This window comes from Macrobrachium rosenbergii, chromosome 47 (assembly GCF_040412425.1).
Source record: "Macrobrachium rosenbergii isolate ZJJX-2024 chromosome 47, ASM4041242v1, whole genome shotgun sequence".
NCBI classification, from domain to species: domain Eukaryota; kingdom Metazoa; phylum Arthropoda; class Malacostraca; order Decapoda; family Palaemonidae; genus Macrobrachium; species Macrobrachium rosenbergii.
Window position 1 is genome coordinate 24,993,124 of NC_089787.1, and position 23,172 is coordinate 25,016,295.

The following is a 23,172-nucleotide window of genomic DNA, read 5'->3' on the forward strand; positions in this document are numbered from 1 at the left end:
ATATATATATATATATATATATATATATATATATATATATATATATATATATATATATATATATATATACACACACTCAGGAATGATTGTGTCTCCTATAAAATGCGTTTTCTCTGTGATGAAATTCAACTTCGAAGAAAATTTACTTCTTGCAGTACCTATTATAAAATTGTGTTTGCTTAAGGTGAAATTGCAAAAACGATCAATACAGTGTTTATTTTAACGGCTTGTAAAATAGCTATCTTATTTTTACGTTTGTTACTCCACGGGTCTTCTGATATGGCGTCATATCAAAGGGTTTCTACATTTAAATTTTATAGCGTATGAATCAAGTTTGCAACGTCGAAAGACTGCAAATAAAGTACATTAACAACATTTTGCTCATTGGCAATTGTTTTTAAGCGTAACAGTGCAACATTAATTATGATATAACTATTTCATGATAATGGTATCGTACTTCAATGAGGTAAATAGTTTCGTATGTTTAAGATACTATTGGCGACCAGGGTCATGTCCTAGGTCATATTTCTTACCTGTTCAAAATCAGTTTCCAATATGACAGTGTGATTTAAAGGCCTACCCTTGCCCATTTTGAATTTGCCTCTACGGTGCTACGATGAAGAACAGTTTATCGAATCGCTCATTTATTTCGTGTGAACAGTTTAGCAACATCCACAGTCCCATGTTGGAGGACGTTTAACTCTTCTTCCAAATTGAGGAAGAACTTTAGAAGGATTTATATTGAAATGGCCAATAAACGGTTCGCTTGTCGATCGATATAAATTATCGTTCAGGTAGATTTTTTCCAATTATCTTCTTTGCATATAAATGGTACCAGGAATTTATTAACGGGATTTTTGCAAAGTTTGGTTGTAATTAGGTCGATTGGATTAGTAGTAGTAGTAGTAGTAGATGGAATTTCCTTTGAAACGGCTCGCTATATCGTTCTATTACTTTGTGCTTTCAAAGATTTAAGTATATTGTTTAAGCTATATTGTCTCTGTAGTACCAAATATTTGCTATAAGTTCCTTCTTATTGTATAATTGCTGTTCAGAAGTTCTCATAACAGACAAGATGAAGATCCGGAGGTCTTGGCCATGTGGTTAAAGAGAGCGAGAGCAAATTCTACAGCAGACTTTCTATGCCTATTATTAGGAAGTAGATAGTCAGTAATAACGACCATGTGTGGCTTTCCATTATCTTTAGCATTAAAAAAACATAATTTTGTGCTGTTATGAATTATGTTACGAAGGTGACCACAGTGTGTCGCCCCATTACCAGGTTGCGGGAGTTTTAAAACTGTCCAATCACAGCCTTGGATGACCTAGGTCACGCCTTAGGCCTACGGGATTTTGTAAACCAGCCAATCACATCGATTCTGGTCGATATGATTCACAGACCCACGCTTTGACTCGGAATCAGACTCAGGAGTCAGGACTCAGGGTTCTTTCTTGTCTGAGCCTCCACAATGGAAGGGCACAACGCCAGTGTCTATCGTGAAATTTCCACTGCAGAAGATTTCAAGGCTGTTAAAAAGCCCTTGTTCTCCCATTTATTAAAGTTTACGGAATTACAAGACGAATTTCCGAAGTTTTTATACCAGGAGGGCTTGTTGGGCGATTTTTCCGGAACGTGTGCGACGTGTGGTGTCGGAACTGTGAAATTTATTTGTGACGGAAAAAACCCTCAGACCGGCCAACCCACGTTTATGTGGCGCTGTACCAACCGTAGTTGCAGGAAGAAGCTCTCCGCACGGCACGGCTCTTTTTTCGAAGGGTCGAGGTTGTCGAAAAGAATCATCATATTACTGATATACTGTTTTGCTGCCAGAATTCCTCAGCATGTCGTGAGGAACAACTTAATCGACATCTCACCGCACACTATGGTCGATTGGTACAAGTTCTGCCGCAGCGTTTGTAGCAAGATTTTGCTCGCCGACAACAAGAAGATTGGCGGTCCAGGTCACGTAGTTGAGATTGACGAGAGCAAATTCGGCAAGCGAAAGTATAACCGCGGTCGTAAGGTCGACGGATGCTGGGTGTTCGGCGGCATTGACCGGCAAACACGCGAGACGTTCTTCCGAGTCGTTCCGGACGTTTCGGCGGAAAGTCTGCTCCCGGTGCTGCTGGAAAACGTCCTCCCAGAAACCACGATAATATCGGATTCCTGGAAGGCGTACAACAACGTTCGGGATCATTATTTCCGGCATAACGTCGTTGATCACAACGTCAACTTCGTCAGTCCGAACGACCCGACCGTGCACACGAACACCATCGAGTCCCAGTGGCGTGTTCTCAAACGGAGCGCGCTGCCCAGGCACGGGACGCAGAAAGACCTCTACGACAGTTATTTTTCTGCGCACTGTGTCCAGAAGCGATATTTGGAACATGCTCCGTGTCCATTTTGGGCTTTCTTGGAATTAATCAAGCGTGTTTATCCGCTCAAAAGCCGGCCGACACCCCCTGTCACCGAATCGCTTTCGCAACCTAAAACGGCACGACCTGGACCTGCCACTTTCAAGAGCACCACGGTACGACCTGGACCTGCCACTTCCAAGAGCACCACCACGGTACGGCCTGGACCTGCCACTTCCGCGAGCACCACGGTACGGCCTGGACCTGCCACTTTCAAGAGCACCTTCAAAATACAGAGGTTAAATCCTGACGAATCAGATCTCAGCGATTTTGAATAAGGTAAGTTATTCATTTCCAGTTTTTATTTATAGCATTGCTTGATGACCAATGATAATTTTGACCTAATGTTCAAGTGCTGATCCCATGCCAGGCCATGTATTCGAACGAAATCGAATCATTCAATGCCTTGTGACGTTAATTCAGTGGTATTTTAAGGGCTGGTAAACTCTTGAGTGTTTGGGTGAAATTATTATTTGTTGTTTTGCACGTATTCACCTTTATTAAGGTTCGGAAAGCAAGGTAACCCTGGTGAGATGTCTTTGTGGTTAATTTCATGCTAACTGAAGTGGAAGTTTAGGGATTTCAATGCAGACGGCTGACGGACTGGGTAGTGGTCACGTGGTCTTGTCTTTCACTTGTGTTGCCTTAAAGACTTCACGAATAGGTCAGACCTTACCCTTATAGTAGAATAGGTCTTGGCACCCAGGAAGTATAGGGGTCAAGTGATTGGTAAGTTGTGGATGTACTGTAAAATTTAGTATTGTTGCATCAGTAAGCCACTAAAGTTCTTTGACAGTGACAGGTGATTGACGTGTGTAACACTCGACGGTTTTAGAGAATGTGTACTAATAGGAGGTGTTTACCATCTCATATGCAATAATTATGTAATAATTTACAGGTTAATTACAGCCGACCGCCAAAAATTAACGTTAAATTGTTAATAAGCATCCAAAATACTATAAGAAACTGCCATTTCTCGCTAAATACCCGCCGTGTACCTATAACTTAGTTATACCTTAATATTTCCCATAAACCGTGATTATATGTATCTTACCTTTGAAGAGACACTCCAGCCTTTAACATTATAAAATAACTCACGTTTAAGGTGAAAAACGTCTTTTGGTTCCAACCTCCAACTCGAATGACAGTTATCAGCTGACTGTCATCTTCAGCGGTTCCAACATTTCTTAAAACCCATAATTTTTTTATCATTCATTCTTATCCAAGTGTTTTCAACATCAAATCTTGCACTGAGTATTTATCTTTAGTTACAAAAGCCAAATAAAAAACACTGAATGGGAATTTTCAAGTTTAATATCGTATCCACCGTGGCCTTCTATCTTTTATGTAAGAGTTTGGTTATATTCTTTTGGAAAATGGGTAGCCTCTGGTTCTTCTGTTTGTCGATGAAATATGATTAGTAGTGCTACCTGCCGCAAGGTTACTACAAAACAGCTATCAGAAAATAGTTTATTCACTTTATGCAACTGATATATATCGACGTTAATTGCCATATCTGTACATTCTCACTGGAATGTGATACAACGTTCGGCATATTTATGTAGCAGTGCACTCGGTAGACCGTATTTCACAAATTTATTTATACCTCTTAGCAAGTACAAGTAATGCAAAATATTTGATATTCCTTAAATCACGATGAGGGAATTCTAGATTGGAATTCATTAAATGTTACTTTAGTCGAGGTCGTTGCTGCATCTCTTATGTTTTTCCCTTTTATCTTTCCAGAGAGTTGTCTTAGGGTAATTTATAAACTTCAAGAGTCACTCATTAAGGCAAGTGTTTCCTGTACATGTTGATATCTGCTTTGTAATTCCTGGTCTCACCCTTAAATGTTTTAGGAACACCTCTTATAAACACCAACCAATGGGAGAACTGTGTTTGCCAAAAGGTACCACAAATTCATTAGAATGGTTTTACCCTACACCATAAGAGTATTTAATGTGGCATTCTTCAGTCTCATAGGTTCTAAATTTGCTTGACAGTTTAAGAAGCATTGTCAAATCATTGGTTCTTCTAGGTTATATGTATAAGAAGTTCCATACAAGATGAAAAGGCTGTAGCTTTTGTTAAAACACCTCTGATCAATGTATTTTCAGTTAGATCTCAAATGATAAAAATAACATTAGTAGCAGAACTAAAGTAAGATTTTTCCAGAGTTACTTTTATTCCAAAATGAAAACTGTCTAGAATATAAAAAGAGTAACAGTCTTATAGCTAATGAGGTTAAAAAAAACAAGGCAGGTTTTAACAGAGGTGCATTTATTCTATTGCTTCAAATATTCATCAAATAAAAACAGTTCTGAACCATAGTGTAATAAGTTTATACCTTACATTAAACAAACATTAACACAACGTTATCCCATGTCTTGTGTCCCGTCCACTGCCCCATGAAAACCTTTCCTCAAGATATCTGTGTATAGATATATCTATATATGTATATATATATATATATAAAAATTAAATATCCACCTTCTTTCTTAGTGAATAACTAACCTTGATTACATGAGGTAATGCTGCTTATACAAACATCAAAAAGAACCATATCTTCATATATATATATATTTCCTTAATGTGCTACAGAGAACATTATGCATCCATTGTACCAATTAGTTACAATACTTCCCGTGTCGCAATAACAGAGACTTTTGCATTGCGTAGTTAGAAAACAATTTCAAGTGTTTGTTGTTACATACCCTTTGATACGACCAAGTGAAATGAGTCCAACTTGCCTGTGCATGCATTGCTTTTTTTTTTTCTTTTGATAAACATCAGAGGAAACTGCACCCTGTGAAATGGAACCATTTTCACGTAATATTCAAGAGTGTTCATTCCATACAAAGCAAAAAAGACCTCCTATTTAATGAGTATGAATATCATACATACTTTCCCAAAACTCTGCATAGATAAAATAATAATTCTCTCTTATGTAAGCTTTAATGCTAACTTCAGATGTGTAAAATATTTTGATTGTTTGTATTCCTACAGAGTGAGAGAGGGCAAGTTGAGATTAATAAACGGTGAGACGAGGGCACGACAGCAGGACACAAGAGATCGGCTCGCAATAACAACCATAGATGGGGCTAAAACTAAGAGCAAAATTTCCTTTTTCTTTTGCTGAGAGTTTCAAAGTGGCATTTCAGTATATAACAATATCAACAATTCCACCTAACAGAGCTATTAGACACAGTATTCACCCAATCACTGATAAAAATAAATGCAGTTGGAACACTCGTTCTTCCCTGGAGGATGTACAGTCGTAATTTTGTCATTTTGTTAAGAATCTTAACCCCAACCAGGCCGCAAGTCCGCTGTGCAGTGGCCTGAGGAGATGGCGCACCAACACACACGCACAGAGGCCAAACATTCTAACAACATTGTGACTAACTAAATAAACATGCCAGTGGCCTTTTCTCTTTTTGGCAGCATTACCTTGTGATACATCAGCCAATCAGGATCTAGTCCAGCTAGAGCGATAACTTAGCATCACAAATAATGTAGTCAGAACCTCCAGCCCTATGCCACTGGATGGTAGCATGAATTCAGAGGAAGCAAACCTACGGTATAATATGCAAATCTTTGCTTGTAAATCTAACCCTCTTACCCCAATTTTTTGTTTTTATTCCGTTCAAATCGGATTCATCTTTTCAAGACGCAGAGTGAGCACGCAAGTACTGTTTTGGTTGGACTGACAGAAGGATTCGTAAAAAATACATCCGCTTATGTTGTGAAAAGAACTTGAAGATTTGTACACTACACCAGAGAAAAAGTTCCTCTATTAATAACATTTATCACATGTACAGTAGCTTAGAAAAATCTGAAATCCATGTTGCGTTTAAATTTTCTGCATCATGGCAACAGCCATTTTGCATAACAAGCAGTTCTTAAAACTTCTACAACTTTTTTTTTATTTGCCTTATTGCTTCTGCAACAAAACAAGACTTAGTAAGGCGGGTTTGCAGAGCAGAGCCCAGATAAGACAAAAAAGTTTAGCACAGGTTAATCAAGTGAACAGATCTCATCAGTAAAGACGGGAGACTAGGATATTTCGAACAACTACAAAGAACTGCCACTGAAGTATATCAAAACAGTTAAGTCTTTAATTGCCTTAAAGTTTTATACATGATCTTATTTAAAATGACTCTATCACTAGAGAGTACTGATTCAACCAAGAATTTTCCATCACTACAAAAATGTTACTTTGGTTAAATTCAAGTGATGCTATGCACCTGAATGCATCTCTACATTTCAACATCATTCACCAGAGTTATCTTGGAGTTGTTAGAAATATGCTGGACTCACCCTAGATTGGTGCCAAGGTAAAGGACAACAGTCAGATTACGACTCTGATTCAGAACAAAGATTATTAAAAAAAATGATAAAAGGTATAAAATCATGAGAGCAGTGACTGATGAACTATTATTAACCCCGTTGAAATGTGATTGCCTCAATCAATTTTGTGTGTGTTGTATACTGTAAGACCTCTTGTTTCACCGATTCACTGGGTTCCCTATGAACATCTTGATGTTTAGCACCCTATGGATAGTACGAGATTATCATGCAGAATCACACGTTTGGTACACAGACGTTTCTTTAAGGTCGTGGAATTTATCATTCTAAAAATGTTTAGGAAAAATTATGCCTTCTATTCCCCAAGCAGATACCTTGAGTTAACCTGATAAATTCAATGGATAAATCAATTATTTTCTCTTGAATTACCATAAGAATCTCTGTTGGAAACTACATTTCTGGGTGTAATAAACTTGAGTGCCATAACATATGGGGGTGCTCATCACCAAATCCTGTAACAATAAGGCCTGGCAGTATGTAGATGTTCAGTATGTATAAAGATGTAAGTGTGTGTGTGTTTTATGTGTGCAAGCACATGTGTGTACTGCATATGTTCATATTTTGTATGCTACATTAGATTTTGGCCAGTCTTGATTCACCTGGTGTAATATATATATACATTTCCATATACATACACCTCTAAGATACACGCATAAAGCACATTCAGATTTTATAGATATTACTATTATGCACAATCAGAAGCAAGGTCATCAGGAGCATCACAAAAAAAAATTTTGGGAAAAGTTCACACGAATATAGATGTCAATCATTTTCATGTGCAGTCTTATTGTTTTTTTTTTTTTTTTTGTAAATTTTCATTCAATACATTTTTTCATGTCATAAACAACTACAATATTACTGATGATGTTAAAGGATAACGTAGGAGCCTGTTTGAAGGATAAGCAGCACTTTGGCCAAATAACATAAATCCAAATTTACAGATAAAATGCAAATGTACTCCATGTGTGTACTTGTTAATCTGTTTTAATTTTCTTGAGTGCAACCCTGTAGAAAAGTTATACTGTAGAAAGTATTATGTCACTACTCCATCAGAGTCATTATGATATGATGATATCCAATGGTGCATCACAATTTCAAATACTTCGTCCCCTTTTACCTTATGAAATTTGTGGTGACAATACGTACTCCGTTTCTTACCATTTAAATTATCTTTAAAAAGCATTTCTTCATTTTTTACATAATTTAAAAGACCAAAAGATTCCACACTGAAAAAGAGCAGAGGCAAGAGGTCACCATTATTCATTATTTTGAAGAGGCCAGAGCAGAAGGCAGGGAAACACAAGTGGACACAAAATAGACTAAAAAATTTCTTCCTTAAATATGAAGAAGAAATACAAGGATAAATAGTATACTGTATAGTGATTTCATAAAACATTTTCAAAAGAAGCACGATTATCATGCAGTAAATGACACCTTGATCTATATTACATATCACATTTCATTATGTTACTAATGAGAAATAATTTTCCAGTAATTTGACTGCATGACCAATATACTTCTGCAGGGACAAAGTCAAGGAATTAAGAAAGACCTTAATCCTCTGATAAAATACTGGAATTGTCAATTTCATCAATATAAACAAGTGGCCCCTTTCGGAGTCTGATACCTTTCTTTTTTCCTGATTCTGTCTCTGCATAGTTCAAAGAAAATGAGGCAGGTGGACAATTGGGAGCATAGTGTTGTCAGTCGGCTGCCCATACATTGCATGAAGTCTGTTTTTGTTTCTATATATATTTCCACTTCACTTGTTTTGCCATATAATATCTGTTTATCTTAACAAAATATAAAAACAAAACATTTTAAACTTCTTAAAAATCTAAACTATGAACTCATTTTCAACAATCATTCATCTCCATAACTTTTAGTCGACTGACACATCCCTGCACCCGCTAGTGGTCTGTGATATTATGAAAAGATTAAGCCATGATTGAAGAGATAAAAACTTATTAAGCTCTTGGCATTTGTAAGGCAATTACAACACAGTTGCAGCCAGAGAGCAGCAGCACTTATTGAGTCCTTCCTGTTGGCTCATGCGCTAATCACTCCCATTGCAGCTGGTGGTGATGGATGTCAAGCCCTCACCTTAGCTGAGCAACTGTCAATGTTCACAGATACTTCCGTGCAGCACAGCTTTATTAGGACTGGAGAAAATATGCATGAGTAGACATTAATGACACTCTGGTGAATATTAACACTCAAGCATAAATCAGTGAGTGTTATCACTGATATTAACGGCCATTATGGACCAAGTTCCTAAGGTTATTGTAAGTAGGAACAGGATTATTATACATCATTGCACACTGTGGATCAAAACAGGATAATGTTAACATCAGAAAAAGTGGAATGGCATACCATACAACTAGGATATGATCACAGGGGTCACTGTGGCTCAGCAGGATAAAGAGAAAAGCCTCCTTATCAGCTAAGGGGGGCCACCAGTGGTCACAACCACTAGAAGAGACCATAGACAGCCATATACTGGTGGATCAAAGTGGACTTGGCCCCTCATTGAGACCATGGATAAAAACACACGCTTTTCAGGATATGTAATCAACAAAACAGTTATTGTAAAACATGCACTCGTGTACCACCAGTTGACATGGCCACCTTAGATCCTCATCAGCATTTTGTGTAGTGACGACTTGACTTAAAATTCTCTGAGTTAAAAAGCTTATGATAAGATCAGCCATCATAAGAAGTGTTTGGAGGTCCTTGGCCCTCGCTGCTGCTTCTGCTGCTGTCTTCTAGTGGAGGTGGTTGTGCTAGTAGCCACGGATGACCACAATGGGCCCAGGACCCACAGGACCCAGCACCCTGGCACCTCACGGACATGGCGCCATTAATTTTGATTAGTGAAATACAACTTCTCACACATTTTGACAATTTCACACATTTTGACAATTTCTTCTTGTAAGACAAGAATTCTTTATTATTTACACTGACGCATTAATCAGAAAACTCTGTCAATGTATCATCACAACTAAGTAAAAAACTATAACACATTATTTTTCACACTCTTCTAAACAAATCGCATTTAAATACAATTCTGGGCCTAAGTCTTACTGAACAACTATCCCTGGCTATATAGTGCTTGTGAAAATGTGGTTGTAATACCAGAATTTATAAAATCTGGTTAAAAACAATAATGAATGGTTAGATGAGGAAATAAAAAAATTAAATGCTTATAAACAAAACATTATCTCATAGAACACAACAAAGACAATAAAAGAACTTGTTACTGAATTAAGACGACTTTATCTACCTAAATGCTTTCCACAAATTACAAAAAAATACATCAAAAAGATATGCTTAATAGTTATCTTTCTATTGTAGCATCCTCACTCTCAAACAGACCTGGACCATCCATACCACAGCACCAGTTGCCCAGTGCTTCTCCATTCACTGCAAGCATACAACTGCATTGCCTTGACATTATCAAATTAGCACTGCCTCAGACTGGTCTGTGGCACGTGTCCAGGGGAGTTTGAAGGACCCTGAATACATGAGCACTTGCTGCAGGTGTGACTTGTACGGCTGCATTGGCCGGTGTGTCTGTGAGCCGGGCATGTGCAGGCTGACTTACAACGGGCAACTAAACTCAGGGCTAACAATGGAGCTACGCCCAACCACCTGGGACACTAGCGAGTGAGTCAAGGTAGCAACTTTGCATAGTTGGAACATTCTGTTACATTGTGAATTTCCCTATTTCAAAAGTCCGCGATCCCACACAAAAGTAGAGAAGAACACACAAAGAATACTCATTCAACCATCAATATATACAAAGATGTTAAAGATCATAAATTAAAGATTTGTCAATTCACTCTTCTTGAAAAATGAGCAACTACAGAACAGCATGAACACATATGAACTAAGACTGACAAAGCACACATGGGCCACCTGCTCATGTAGTGAGGTGTACAACACCTCTTCTTATGCTGGGACCATCTGGAACACAATAGACCAAAAACCCACTAAGGGAAATGAGGGCTGCTACAGGGAATGTAGGTCAATACTGTGGAGGGGGAAGGGGGAGGAGACAAGGGTGGGAAACTGTAGTGGGGAGGACGGCTGAGGCACAGCACGTGGCAGCTGCCGAACGCTGATGCACAACTATGAGCAATTGGCGAACGACAGCAGCAGCTGATGAGCGGGTGGTGTGTTATGGTGTTGGTGTAGTGTCGGTGCAGCGCTGGACTCTTCAGATGTAGGAGTAGGGTCCATCAGTGAGGGCGCTACAGAGGAGGAGTCAGGAGTTGTCCTCCTTGGCCATGTCACCTCGGTTAGGCTTGTATTCAAGGCCGGGATCAAACTGCATGAGGATGAACACCTGGTCAGTGGGCAGCAACGTGAAGTCATCCGGTGGGTTGGTTATCACATACCGCTTGGACGATGCGTCACACGAACTTGATGTGTCGCGGAATCTGCAGTCCAAACCAACGCCAGATTGAGGAGTCATACGGAGTGTTCTGTAAATCAATTTCATATCTCACGAGCATAACGAAAATGATATATCAAAAAACGAGTTCCTCCCGATCTTTGCAAACAGTTTACAAGCTTGTTCATTAGCCATGCTACTGTACAAGAAGTGCAGAAACGTCTCATAAGCCGTGTGTTTAAAAGCAGGTTTACATACTTTACAAAGCCTACTTACATAGTTTTGAATAAATTACGATAGGAATTTAACAAGCCAGGTGCAAGTACAATCTTGAAATACATTACAGTAACCTATTTTAGCAAACCAGACTTTGATGCAAAAGGCACTCTTTGTTTTGAGGAAGAATTCTGATTGATATTAAATACAGTACTATAAAAAGGGTGAAAGGTGCAAAAATAATCAGATACAGTCAGTTCTCGAATGAGTGAACTGTGAGACTTCATTGTATCAACATCTGTTCATTAAAATTTTATACTAATTCATCATGAAGCTATGACCTTTTGATACGCAATAATATCTTTGGAGCTCAAGAAAACTGTAAAAGACTGCTTAGGATGGAAAAAAAAGCATGATCAAAAGTCATATCCATAACTTTCTGATATATGTTAATAACCCTAATTAATTCCTCGGTCAATTACAAATGACATACAAACTTTTATTATGTCACTGATGATTTTGTTTCCTTTATGTTTACTTTGTTACTTTGGATGAAGTAAGTACCTTGAATGATCTTTGCATAAAGAATCATGCACATTACTTGGCATGCACTCACAACTTTTGCACACATACATTCGTAAACCAGTCCTTTTTAAAGGGATTTTATAAAAGCTTTACCCAAAATATTTCTGAATACATTTTAAAGCTGAAGAAATATCAGAATGATTCAAAATTTTGACACGATTTCAACTGAGTACCAATTTTTCTACATCCAATTTGAGTAATTTTCCACAAGCATTGAACAAATATTTGAACTAGAACATTTTAAAAACTTAAGTATTCTTCCTATTTTGGCAAAAACTTATGTAATATAAGCAACACCAGAACATATTAAGAAACATATCTAATGCATTATTCACAAAGTTATCATTTAATTAAGTTTTTAAAGACATCTGGTGTGTGGAAGAATGAAAACAGTTTAGGATTCTAGTATTAATATCTCAATTCATAGTCAACTAACCTCTTACAAAAATTAGTTCCTCAGTCAAGTAAATTTTGTTTTCCATAAAATTACTGATAATTATATTGTGCAGTATCATATTAAAACAAGGCAAAGTAAGGCCAAAACTTGATGGAAATAAATGAACAGTTACATCAGCAATAATAATTACAACATGCCAAAAACTTATAATGATCATGAAGGAATATAACCTGCTTAGTGCACCAGTAACCATTGATAACAGCAAGGTAAAAATCAAAGTTCGAATGATGATTCAAATAGCAGCTATGTTATATTCATAATAACTGACACCTGTGTCAATTAGCAAGTGGGAACAACGTTTCTGGGGGTTCGATGGGAGTAAACTGTGTTGATATAGACAGGAGATGGATGGTCAAATTTATCCATTGGGATGACGAAATTTAAAGGCCTTGTCATTTCAAAAGGGATCACCTCCAACCAAAGAAATTAATAGAATATTCAGCCTTGATTCATAATATAATAATATACAGGATTCACCTTATCCTGCAGAGGGAGGAATGGATATGTATTAAATTTATAATCTTCACATATACAATTTGCCTTCCCTTATAAATTAAACGAATAGACTATTAAATTAAACTTTAATAATGTACATAATAAACAGGATTCATTGCCCTCTATAAAGAAAATGAACAGAATATATTCAACTTAGATCCATAATATCAGGATTTACTTTCCCCTATTGAGAAACTAAGAAAATATTAATCTTGGATCCATGATGTATGCATTACTGGCATCAAACATTTACCTTATTAATATTCAATGTCAGATAACCATCATAAATTTCTCTGTAGTACAGGTACTGTACTGTTGTAAATGAACCTTATATACAAAAGTGCAAGATGATTTACAGGTTCCTGCTACTTTTTACTCTCCCCTAGTATCGTTATAGAGCTACCATTAAGGCTTGGCCCTTCAGTAAACTTAATCAGTAATTATTGGCAAAGTTTTTGTTTATCTGGAAAACTCTTTCCTTCTCCCAGCATATCAACCTTAGCACCAAATGCTAAAAGCAAAGGAATCTTTGATTTATTCTACTTCCCCTCTTATGTACTGTTCCATTTCCCATTCAGATGGATATTTAGTCTCAAACACCATACCAGAGCTTTCACAGCACGGGACCATAATGGTACGTCCTTTTCAGGCTTTCTGTTCTAACTGATAAACTTTTCATCATTTCCTTTCTTTTGTGTAAATACTTGTTTTATGCTATCCTGGCTGGCCAACTTCCCTGGAGAGTTTCTTCTCCATACAGGGCGAACAGCTTTTGTGGGATGATCCATATAAAAGTCAATGAAAAATGAAAAGAACCTCATAAATCCTTCACAGAGGAAAATGGGGAAAGACAAACATGAAAAGAGCCATTATTATGAAAGTTAGATATATCTAATAAATAGTTTACCAATGCACAGAATTTAATGAACCAGAGTAGGGAATATGATCCATGGACAGAACTCAAAAATAAAACTAGTTGTTTCTTGATGCAGAAAGCTGACACTGTATGATGATTACATGTGGTGGGGAAGGTTTAGCTGCATGTAAAATTTCAAGTTCTATCCCACTACCTGATCCTAAGTCTGGGTCTGCAAGTTTCATTTAATATTTCCATGACTGTGTTAAGACTTTGTATGCAACACTTGATTAATGTCAGTTATGTTTTAAGAAATGTACTTGGTCAGGTGCTAAGTAGAATTAAGGGACATAGAATAATATGCACAATTAGTTCATTCAAAGAAAAGCTCAAGCCTCATTTACCTAATGCTAAAAATCTTCAAGTGCAAAGTATACTGCTTTGGCATGTAGTAATCACATATTAAGAAACTAATTACAGTATTCTGATCAGTTACTATTTTTACATAAGAAAATTTAAGAAATCCAAATTGATTACAGTACTGTATCGGTTTTACATTAGGGTAGTTTATAACTGTATAACATCTAGTGATTTTTTTAAAAACCAGTAATTTAAATATACAAAAATAATGAGTGCATTTATAACATTTAAGGAGTACAAGTTCTTCAGCGTGTCAGTTTTAAGAACACAAGAGTACGTCAGTATAGAAACCCTTCAGTCACACAGAAGCTGTTTTATTCACTTATCATTCTTACACCAGAAACATAATCATACCAACATGATAAAAAAGCATAAATAAAATAGGACTGGTCTGGCTAGAATAACTTACCATTATAGTAAATAGCATTGAAAGCTAATGCTGTAATATACTACGATCGTTTATGAAATAAATGAAGAAAAACATTACACAACTCAGGCGCAATCATGGATTTAGTTCATATTCATTCAGTAAAGTTTCAAAGGCATACTTTATGTTCACCTGCTGCATATGATACAAAATTTTAATTCTCTAAAGATTTGCAAAGGGAGGGAGGGGGATATGAAAGTTGGAGCACTCACAACAAAGAGAAGAATAGAAGAGCATAAGTGCCAAAAATTACAAGAAACTGCATATTTTGAGCTGGAGGTAACATGAACAGTCACGAAGAAGTATCTTTTATCTCGTCAAACTGAGACGTAAACTGTGGGACATAAATGTGTGAACTGAGAGCACCATGACAGAACAAGACACTTCTTGTCAGTGTGACAGTTTCTTGTTTTCAGTCAATGGTGCGTTCAACAAGCCTCTGCTAGAGCTAGCAGAAAATCTCCCGATTTACATGACCGAAGTGATTCTGTATATTTCAAAGTAACCTTCACAGGATACTAGGTTACCTGGCATAGTATATCAACATCACTTTATAAGTTTTACTGCTTGAATAAAGTAAGTGAAAACCATTTCTTTTTATGAATGGAACCACCCTTTTTACTGTAGCTTATTCAGTGATAATGACAGAAATGCCTCGACAGAAAGTAATTTAGAGATAACAGTGAGAATTCATCAAGAATGCAAACCTCCAAATATCCTAAACCTTAAGGAAAAGTTACTGTACATCAAGGAGTTTTCTGTTTACTCTAAAAGAGCCTTAGTGAACACGCCAAGCAATAATTTCCTCTCTCAAACAGAGATCAAAGAATTGGACTTTCTGAAGCACAGTATTATTAAGGGACAGAAACTAACAAGAATTTAAAGAGTATTAAATGTCATGATAAAGCAAGCACCTCTAACAGATTGACCTGAATATAATGCAAATAATTCAATCTCTATCTTAAAGCAAACATAACTCATTTAAAGTACTGTATATATATATCAGTGAAGTGAAATTATAGGCAATAATCAGGTAACATCAATAAGAACTGGACAATGGACCGGTGGAAGTCTTCTCATATGAGAGGTTTCTCAAGGATAATGAATCACTGCTAAAAGGGGTTACCGAGAGGTCAGGAAAAGGGAGCAAGGAATGTTAAAACAAGAAGTTATATTCATGATGAATTGTAGAAGTTGATGTCAGTGCAGTAACTGTGTGAATGTCATTCTCTCTCTGCATACTTGGCAAGTTTCTACTCAGCTGTTATGTTGTAAGCAAATCTGTGAAAGGCCTTCGTTAAGAAATCTGTGGTGCTGTGCTGCAGAAACACTTTTTTATATGTGTCTGTTGTGAACATAAATAACGAGTGAATGAGTAGTGAAAATTGAAAATTTGAAATTATGCATAAAAGAGCTAATCAATTGACAAATCACTGCTGAAAATTGGCCATCGTGCCAGTATGAAGTGCTGCTGTGTCTCAATTTTGAATGCAAGAGTTGCTAAAAATTGTAACACCAGTGTACGAGTTCTCACACTTGTTTATTGCTATCACACCATGTGTTAAAACCTTCATATACTGTAGTGTAGAGTATGATAAAACTACATGGCTACAACTTTATAATCAGTGTATTGGTAATATTAATAAAATTAAATTTGGCAAAAAACAGATGGCCCTCTATTTATCACCTAATAAAAAAAGATGCCCTCTAAATCATTTTAAATCGGTTCATTTCCCATTGTTCTGTTTCTGTAAAATTTCAAAACAATACCACCCTTAATATACAGAGCAGCAAAAATCAGTGTCCGATTAAATCTTAATATGCAGTTTTATCTTAAGTATCTAATAAAGTTCTGGGTCTGGCATTAGCAAAAAGTGCCATTTGTTCCCTTCAAATGTCAATAACATTTTCACAAGACGATCTAACTACAGATTTAGCTTTCATTACTGAATATACTTTGATTTTGCTTACTGGTAACTGAAAATATGCCTGCTATGTTTTAAGCTACAAGATAGAACTTAGGAAATCCAATTTTATTAAATACTGCATTTGTATCTATACTCTGCTGTTACATAAATAAAAGTATAGTGAGCTCAGTACTGTATATGATCCATGGTGATTATGTACACCACAAAATGAAACACGGTATGATAGCAATTCTGTTTACTACTGGTGAGTGATGAAAAACACTGACTGAAGTCCTTCTGGATGAGAACTGACTGTATTAGTAATGGGGGCCAAAGAAAAAAAATACTTGTGTGATAAAAGGATGGAGCAATACGAGTAGAACTTGAAACGACCAATATATAAGCTGCTGGGACTAAAATGGTTATATTTATAAGAAAGGGGGAGATTTGCTCTCCAAGCGTCATATATGGTTTCTCAAGCCCTAGCTGCACCACTCCCCATAAAACAGGTAGAGTGACAATTGCTGACTCTGCCAGCCTTCTTTTACATACATGGAAGAGAGCTGTGGATACAAAGTTGGTGTAAGGTGCAGATCGGGGGTGGCTCTGTGCCTACTCACCTGTAGAGGCCAATACATAGCATGCCATAATTCCGTAGTGCTGCACAGAAGAGATCACCATACTTGCCACCTTCACCAAACTGACCGAGTGGGCCATCGTAGAGGGATATTTGACCTACTTGACATCGATCCCGGTTGGCTAAAGTTTCAGGTGTGCTGGAATGTGGAAAGTAGTCCAGATTTTGAAGGAATGATGCCTTGTTTAAAGACAATTAAATATGCATATCAGGAACATTTAATTTTATGTTGTATGTGCAACTCCATTTTGGTTACTGCTGCGAAAGATTTTGATTACTTTTGTGATAGTAAATGTCAGCCTGCAATTTTTTTGAGATATTGAATAGATGTACAGTATTGTGAGAAATGAAAGACACTCCTCTATAGTTTGTTAAACTGAGATATAAACATTACAGTTAATTTATTATATATAATATTTATCACAACAACAAGAGAATATAACTGTTACTTGCTACAAATACCTATCAGATAAAAAACATACAGTACTTTGTTTCAAAAAGCCTATGTATTTCTAAAAACTTCACTAAGCAAAAATTGAATAAGTAGGAGGAAACCATGGTACACTTCAAGAAGGATGTTATATCAATGTTTTAAGTAGAATTCGCATAATTTCTCAGGTACAGTATTACCATCATTAATACCGTACTGCATATCTTATCTTATCACAGTTTCACTGGCTACAAGAAAACAAACATGAGGGTTACTTCTAAGAATTGCTGTATTAATTAGCACAACCCATAAGTTACTTTCATTTAAAATTTACGGTAAAATATAATTACTGTATAAACATATTCCAACTCTGTACATAGTGACTTATATTGGAATGGAATTCAAGAAATTTGTAAATATTTTAAATATTTTGAGGTCATCTGAGCTATTACAGCACTATAACATTCCCTACATACTGATGAGATGCATGAAGTATGCCCATATTCAGCACTGGCAATTTTAACAAAGCAGTACGTTACTGTGGTATCACCCTTTTGACTCCACGGTCAAGCATACCACAAAACTCCTTGTCCAAGTACCATACTGTACTCAGGAAAGCTGTTCACTTTACATATCTCTTCTCTCCTATTCAATTTCAGAAAAGCAAAATCTTTATCCTAACCTGACAATGTTTGAAATACCATTAGTTATGCAAAAAATACTTAAGAGAAGCACAAGTAGTAAAGTGTTACTTCAGAGATGATAAACGCAAGATGTACAATGCATGAGCTTCAAAAATATAAATCTTAACAAAGATGTAATGTCAATAAAAGTTACACAAAAACTAAATGATTCCACTATGATGTTCCAATATCAACACCAACTTCTATTCTTCCTCTCTCCAATTAATCCACTGATGTCCCAGGTTTTACCACACACAGGTTTTGAGAAGAAAATCCATGAAGAATGGAAAAGTTCCCCAAGGTTTCCTTGCTTACTAATGCAATGAAAAATTTTGCATATTAATTCTATTGACAAAAAAAAGATTTTAGATTAATAACAGAAAAAAATCTACCCATATCATACTAATATTATCTAGAAAATGTGTACACTAGACTCTAATCACCAAAACTATGTTCCAGTTAAAAATATATGAGCTACTGAAAACTCACTCGGATTATCATGGCAGTACACACAGTATTTAGAATGTTATATGACTTATGCAAAACCAATTACAAAGCCACGAACTAGGGAGTGCAATATGGTACTTCTTTCATACCTGTAACCTCCCCGTAGCCCTGCTCCCTCTGCTAAGATGAGTTCTAGCTCAGGCGTTGCTCCTCCGGTTATCAAGGAACGAATGAGTGTTAGAGCGTTCTGGTTGAAATAAGTCTGAAATACAAAATGTCACTGCAATTAACTTCAACACTCAATGTTTCCATGATTCTGGCGTATGTCAATAACCAGTGTTTGTGTGTTACAGTTTTAACTACAAACACCACCCTACTTACGAACATTCAACTTACAAACGTTCGGAGATACAAACAAACGGGGTCGCAAATTAAAATTGTGTTCAGAGTGCTCCCCTTTGCCACCCGCAAGTTCAAGATTTTTTTCTGCACACCTATTCTGTACATTTAAAGCACTGTATGTACAATGTACAGCATTGCGTTTTAGGATGAAAAATCATACAGTACCGATTGATTTTACATCATGCTGTACTTGAACAGGCACGAAGAGTACATTAACCAACTGACAAACAATTCAACATACAACTGGCCGTCCGGAACATAACTCGTTTGCAAGTAGGGTGGTGTTGTATAACAAACATCAAGGAATAAAAATTGATAAATTGAGCGACGACCCAACATCTCGCTTACCGTAGACATGAGAGAATCGAGGACAGAAACAGCGAAGGCGGTGCCACAGGCAAAAGGCTGAGTTAGGTAGAGTTCAGTGTCTGGGTCGTCGTCATCATCCTGATCAAGGAACTGCACGTTGCTATCGTTGATGAGTTCCGTGATCATAGGCACATTAGCCCCATAGACAGATCCACGTCGTTGGAGGACTATGGGAGAACCCAGTGGACTCAGCGTGTCACCACCTCCACTGGGATCTGCTCAAAACGTATTGTTTTATTAGTCGTTATCAAAGATGTTATGGTTAACTTATACTTTAAGTCATGTGAAGATACATAAAATATATATGGCTTATATTTCATTATGGATTTTAAAGGTTATATTTTATGTAATTAACAGGAAAAAATCATCAAGTTTTATTAACAAATTATTCTGTCAAAAATTTATATCTTTGAACAGCCTTAAAAAAAAAAGTCTTTATGAAGCAAGATTTCTGCAGCATCACACAAGAACATACACAACCAATCACAAAGGCAATAATTTATAATCTACATGTGTATAAGCTCACTGAACTCACTTTGGTTTAGAACACCGATGGTATCGTCGAAAGTCATAGCTTTGATGTTTAAAGAGGCAAGGATAGCTTCCTTATCAGCTAGCGTTGGATCATCATTGCTGGGTACCTTAGCACTTAATATGACGCACATGTCACAAAGGTTAACATTCACAGCCCTTAAATCTGCACGACTCAGCGGTGATCCCTGTAAGAGATGAAATTTGATGTATAGGGGTGCTAGGCTAAATGCTAATGCTGAATGACATTAATAACTGAACATTTTACATTCATACATTGGAAATATCTCATTACAAGTTCAAAATCACTGAATACTTACGTTTAGCACAGATATCTTTGGGAGATTCTGGAGCATCTTCCATTCTCTTCTAATATAATCTACTGATCCCACTATGACCACATGCTTGAGCTCATGGTAGTGGAAATTGGAGGCTCGGAGAGGCATTACCAGATTGCGAAGCCCTATTAGCGGAGAATCTGGATCTGCGAAGAGGCACACTACAACATGACCATTTAACACAGTCATTGCCGCTTGGTTACGGTCCTGTGGGAGAAGATTTACATATTATGCCCTGTGTGTAAGGATAAACGTCCTTCTCGCACACAAAATTAAAACCTGTTTGCTAATGACATCAGTTATACAGTACATACAGTGCAAAGAGCAATAAGGTAGGAAGGAAAAGTCACATGTAATCACCAAGAGCTTGAATCCATTTATTCAAACCAATGTACCCCTATATAAAGAAAATCATAACTTTTAAAAATTTTATTGGAAATACAAAGTAGTAAAACAATGCCATCATGCAAGAATTTTGGATTCAGGAAATACTATACTGTACTCATAACAGATATGACAGGTGCGTTTCCATCAGCAATGTCAATATTTTTCCGGTTTTACTGTACAGTATACGGAAAGGACCGATGATTATTATTATTATATTATTAATATTAGTATTATTATTATTATTACTGTAATTTAATGAGACAGGTACGTTCCATACCGAGACTCTCATGGGCCTTATATCTCCTCCAATAAATTGTAACCTTACATATTTAAAACTTGAATATCCCTGTCATTCATTCATGGTTTCCAGCTAAATTTTTGTGGTTATATACATGCGTACATATACATACATATATATATACATACATACATACGTATATACACATAGATAACTGAAAAAGTTGTAAACATGGCTTAGTGGCTGAAACAAAAACATCTGATTAACACTGCTAAACGTGATAAGTGGAACATAATTTCCCAGATTTATTTACCAGTATGCAGTCTTCTAGAGACCTGGCCGGACACCAGTGGAACATCCCCGTGGAATCGTACTTCATTTCAGTTTTTTCAAAGTCAAAGTCTTTGGCCTGATCGTCAGCAATTCCTACTGTTAGGCCATTGTTGGTACCACCATTACCACCACCACTGCTTCTACTTGTGGGCCTGCAAGAATCGGAGAGTGAAAAGGGGTTCTTTTCATGGTGTGCTTCAAGGTTATACTGTATGTCTATTAACATTCAAAACTTGTAGATGAGAAACTTAACTCAGCCACCTAATCTCAAGTCTTACTGATAAACTACAAAAAATAGTGAAGACAGTCCTATTCTAAAAAAGTCTAAACTTGAAGAAATCACAAACTCGTTACCTTCTAACTAATGACAAAAATCCCAGAAATATTCCTGTAGGGGCAAAAAATTGTCTGTAAAGACACATTTGCATAACTCATTCAAGGTAACAAATTATTCAGAATTTAGTCTGACAATTTCAGAGCTAACTACATTCAACAAATCTCAAGCAGGAAATATGTCTACTTTTACAAACAAGTTTTTGTCCCCAGAAAAATACCTTTATTTTTACAATTTACATAAGTGCATTTTATTCTGATATAGTCTTCAAGAAGATTGTGATCACAATTTAACAAGAGAACTGCTTCCAATGGCTCTAAAAGGTTATTCCTAAGTACAGTATAAAGCACAGATATGTCGGTGCTGTGCTAAAGTAGACAAGGCTGGTTACACTATTGACATATCTAGTTAACATTGTTGTGACAAAGGTAAATGACCTTGCATTGGAAGGATCTGAATATTAAATGTTTGGCAAGATTAAGTAAAGTAAATTAACAATCAAGATAAAATGGCAATTAGCATTTTTTTGGTGCTTGCTTCCGTAACTGATTAGAGACTTACTTCGTGGTCATAAGAATCTTTGATCATCTGTCATAATATAAAAACTACTGTATTTAAAGTAAGTTTACAGATGTTTTAAGCTCCTGAAGGTTTGTTTAATCATTTACCTTATAGTCTGCAACTTCATATCCAACCCAACACAACCAATAGCAAAACTTCCTATGGGAAATAAAGCAATTATACAATCATGCTCCACTTTACCGTCTTCTGCTCAGAATGAAGAAAATAATTTTTAATATAAACTTTCAAAACCATGACAAAGCAACGTGACAATAGCATTACAAAATTACTCTTTATGAGGTTACTATAACAAATAAGAGGAAACAAAGGGTTGTTCTAATGGCAAGGCTTTCGTTACAAAGCAGGTTTTTGTTTCTACAAAAACAACATTACGATCAACTTTAAATGAAAGAGTATTTGTCACGCTGTAAGGTCAGGTCTTACTGATCATAGAAACTGTGCTCTGTTGCATGTGAAAAGTCTAAGTCGTGCTTAAAGTAAAAACAGCATAACTAAGAATGAAAGTAGAAAACACCTGTCTATTGACAGGACACCATGCTCACTAACAGTGAGAATAGACATACACATAAGAACACAATTATTTTGACTAGATGTTGGTGCACTTGTGAGGTCTGTGTTCTACATGTTGGGATGGTGGGATTGTGCTGATATGTTTTGTTCATGCAGGGTGTGTGAAATGACCTAGGATAAGGCTGGGATAGTGCCCTAAGGTGCCATCACGCTGCCATAGCACAATAGGATACACCTCTGCTTTTAGGCTTGTTTAAGAAATCAGACTAGAACACTAAACTGGCATATAATAATAAAAGCTGTAATGATACTGTTCTATCCTTGCTGGCTACACACATTACTGCACATTCATCAGGGTCACCATCTAGTGTGGAATAGCACAGATATATGCAAAAGAATAAAATAAATT

The 23,172-nt window shown here is 36.5% G+C and overlaps 2 protein-coding genes across 44 annotated transcripts in view; one reads left to right on the top strand and one right to left on the bottom strand.

Moving 5' to 3' along the window:
* The first annotated feature begins 1,427 nt into the window (after positions 1-1,427).
* LOC136830683 (uncharacterized) lies at positions 1,428-5,557 on the top strand. Of its 2 annotated transcripts, XM_067090374.1 has the most exons (3): positions 1,428-2,694; positions 4,162-4,208; positions 5,422-5,556. In XM_067090374.1, exon 1 carries the CDS (start codon positions 1,470-1,472, stop codon positions 2,691-2,693), a length of 1,224 nt encoding a protein of 407 aa, XP_066946475.1. In that variant the 5' UTR covers positions 1,428-1,469; the 3' UTR covers position 2,694; positions 4,162-4,208; positions 5,422-5,556. The 2 variants fall into 2 exon arrangements, with proteins under 2 accessions (XP_066946475.1, XP_066946476.1); XM_067090375.1 differs by lacking the exon at positions 4,162-4,208 and having other exon boundaries at positions 5,422-5,557.
* Positions 5,558-7,562: 2,005 nt separating this feature from the next.
* Positions 7,563-23,172, bottom strand: part of slo (calcium-activated potassium channel slo) — a 522,131-nt gene continuing 506,521 nt past the window's right edge. For 33 of the 42 annotated variants that reach the window (XM_067090349.1, XM_067090320.1, XM_067090350.1 and 30 more), the window contains 7 exons: positions 21,318-21,489; positions 20,362-20,586; positions 20,046-20,229; positions 19,490-19,725; positions 18,889-19,001; positions 17,163-17,318; positions 7,563-11,270 (listed from right to left, as the gene is read on the bottom strand). In XM_067090349.1, coding sequence (XP_066946450.1) covers positions 11,051-11,270; positions 17,163-17,318; positions 18,889-19,001; positions 19,490-19,725; positions 20,046-20,229; positions 20,362-20,586; positions 21,318-21,489 — 1,306 coding nt within the window. In that variant the 3' untranslated portion in view covers positions 7,563-11,050. The remainder of the gene's footprint in view (positions 11,271-17,162; positions 17,319-18,888; positions 19,002-19,489; positions 19,726-20,045; positions 20,230-20,361; positions 20,587-21,317; positions 21,490-23,172) is intronic. The other 9 variants (XM_067090341.1, XM_067090333.1, XM_067090332.1 and 6 more) reach the window with 1 other exon arrangement.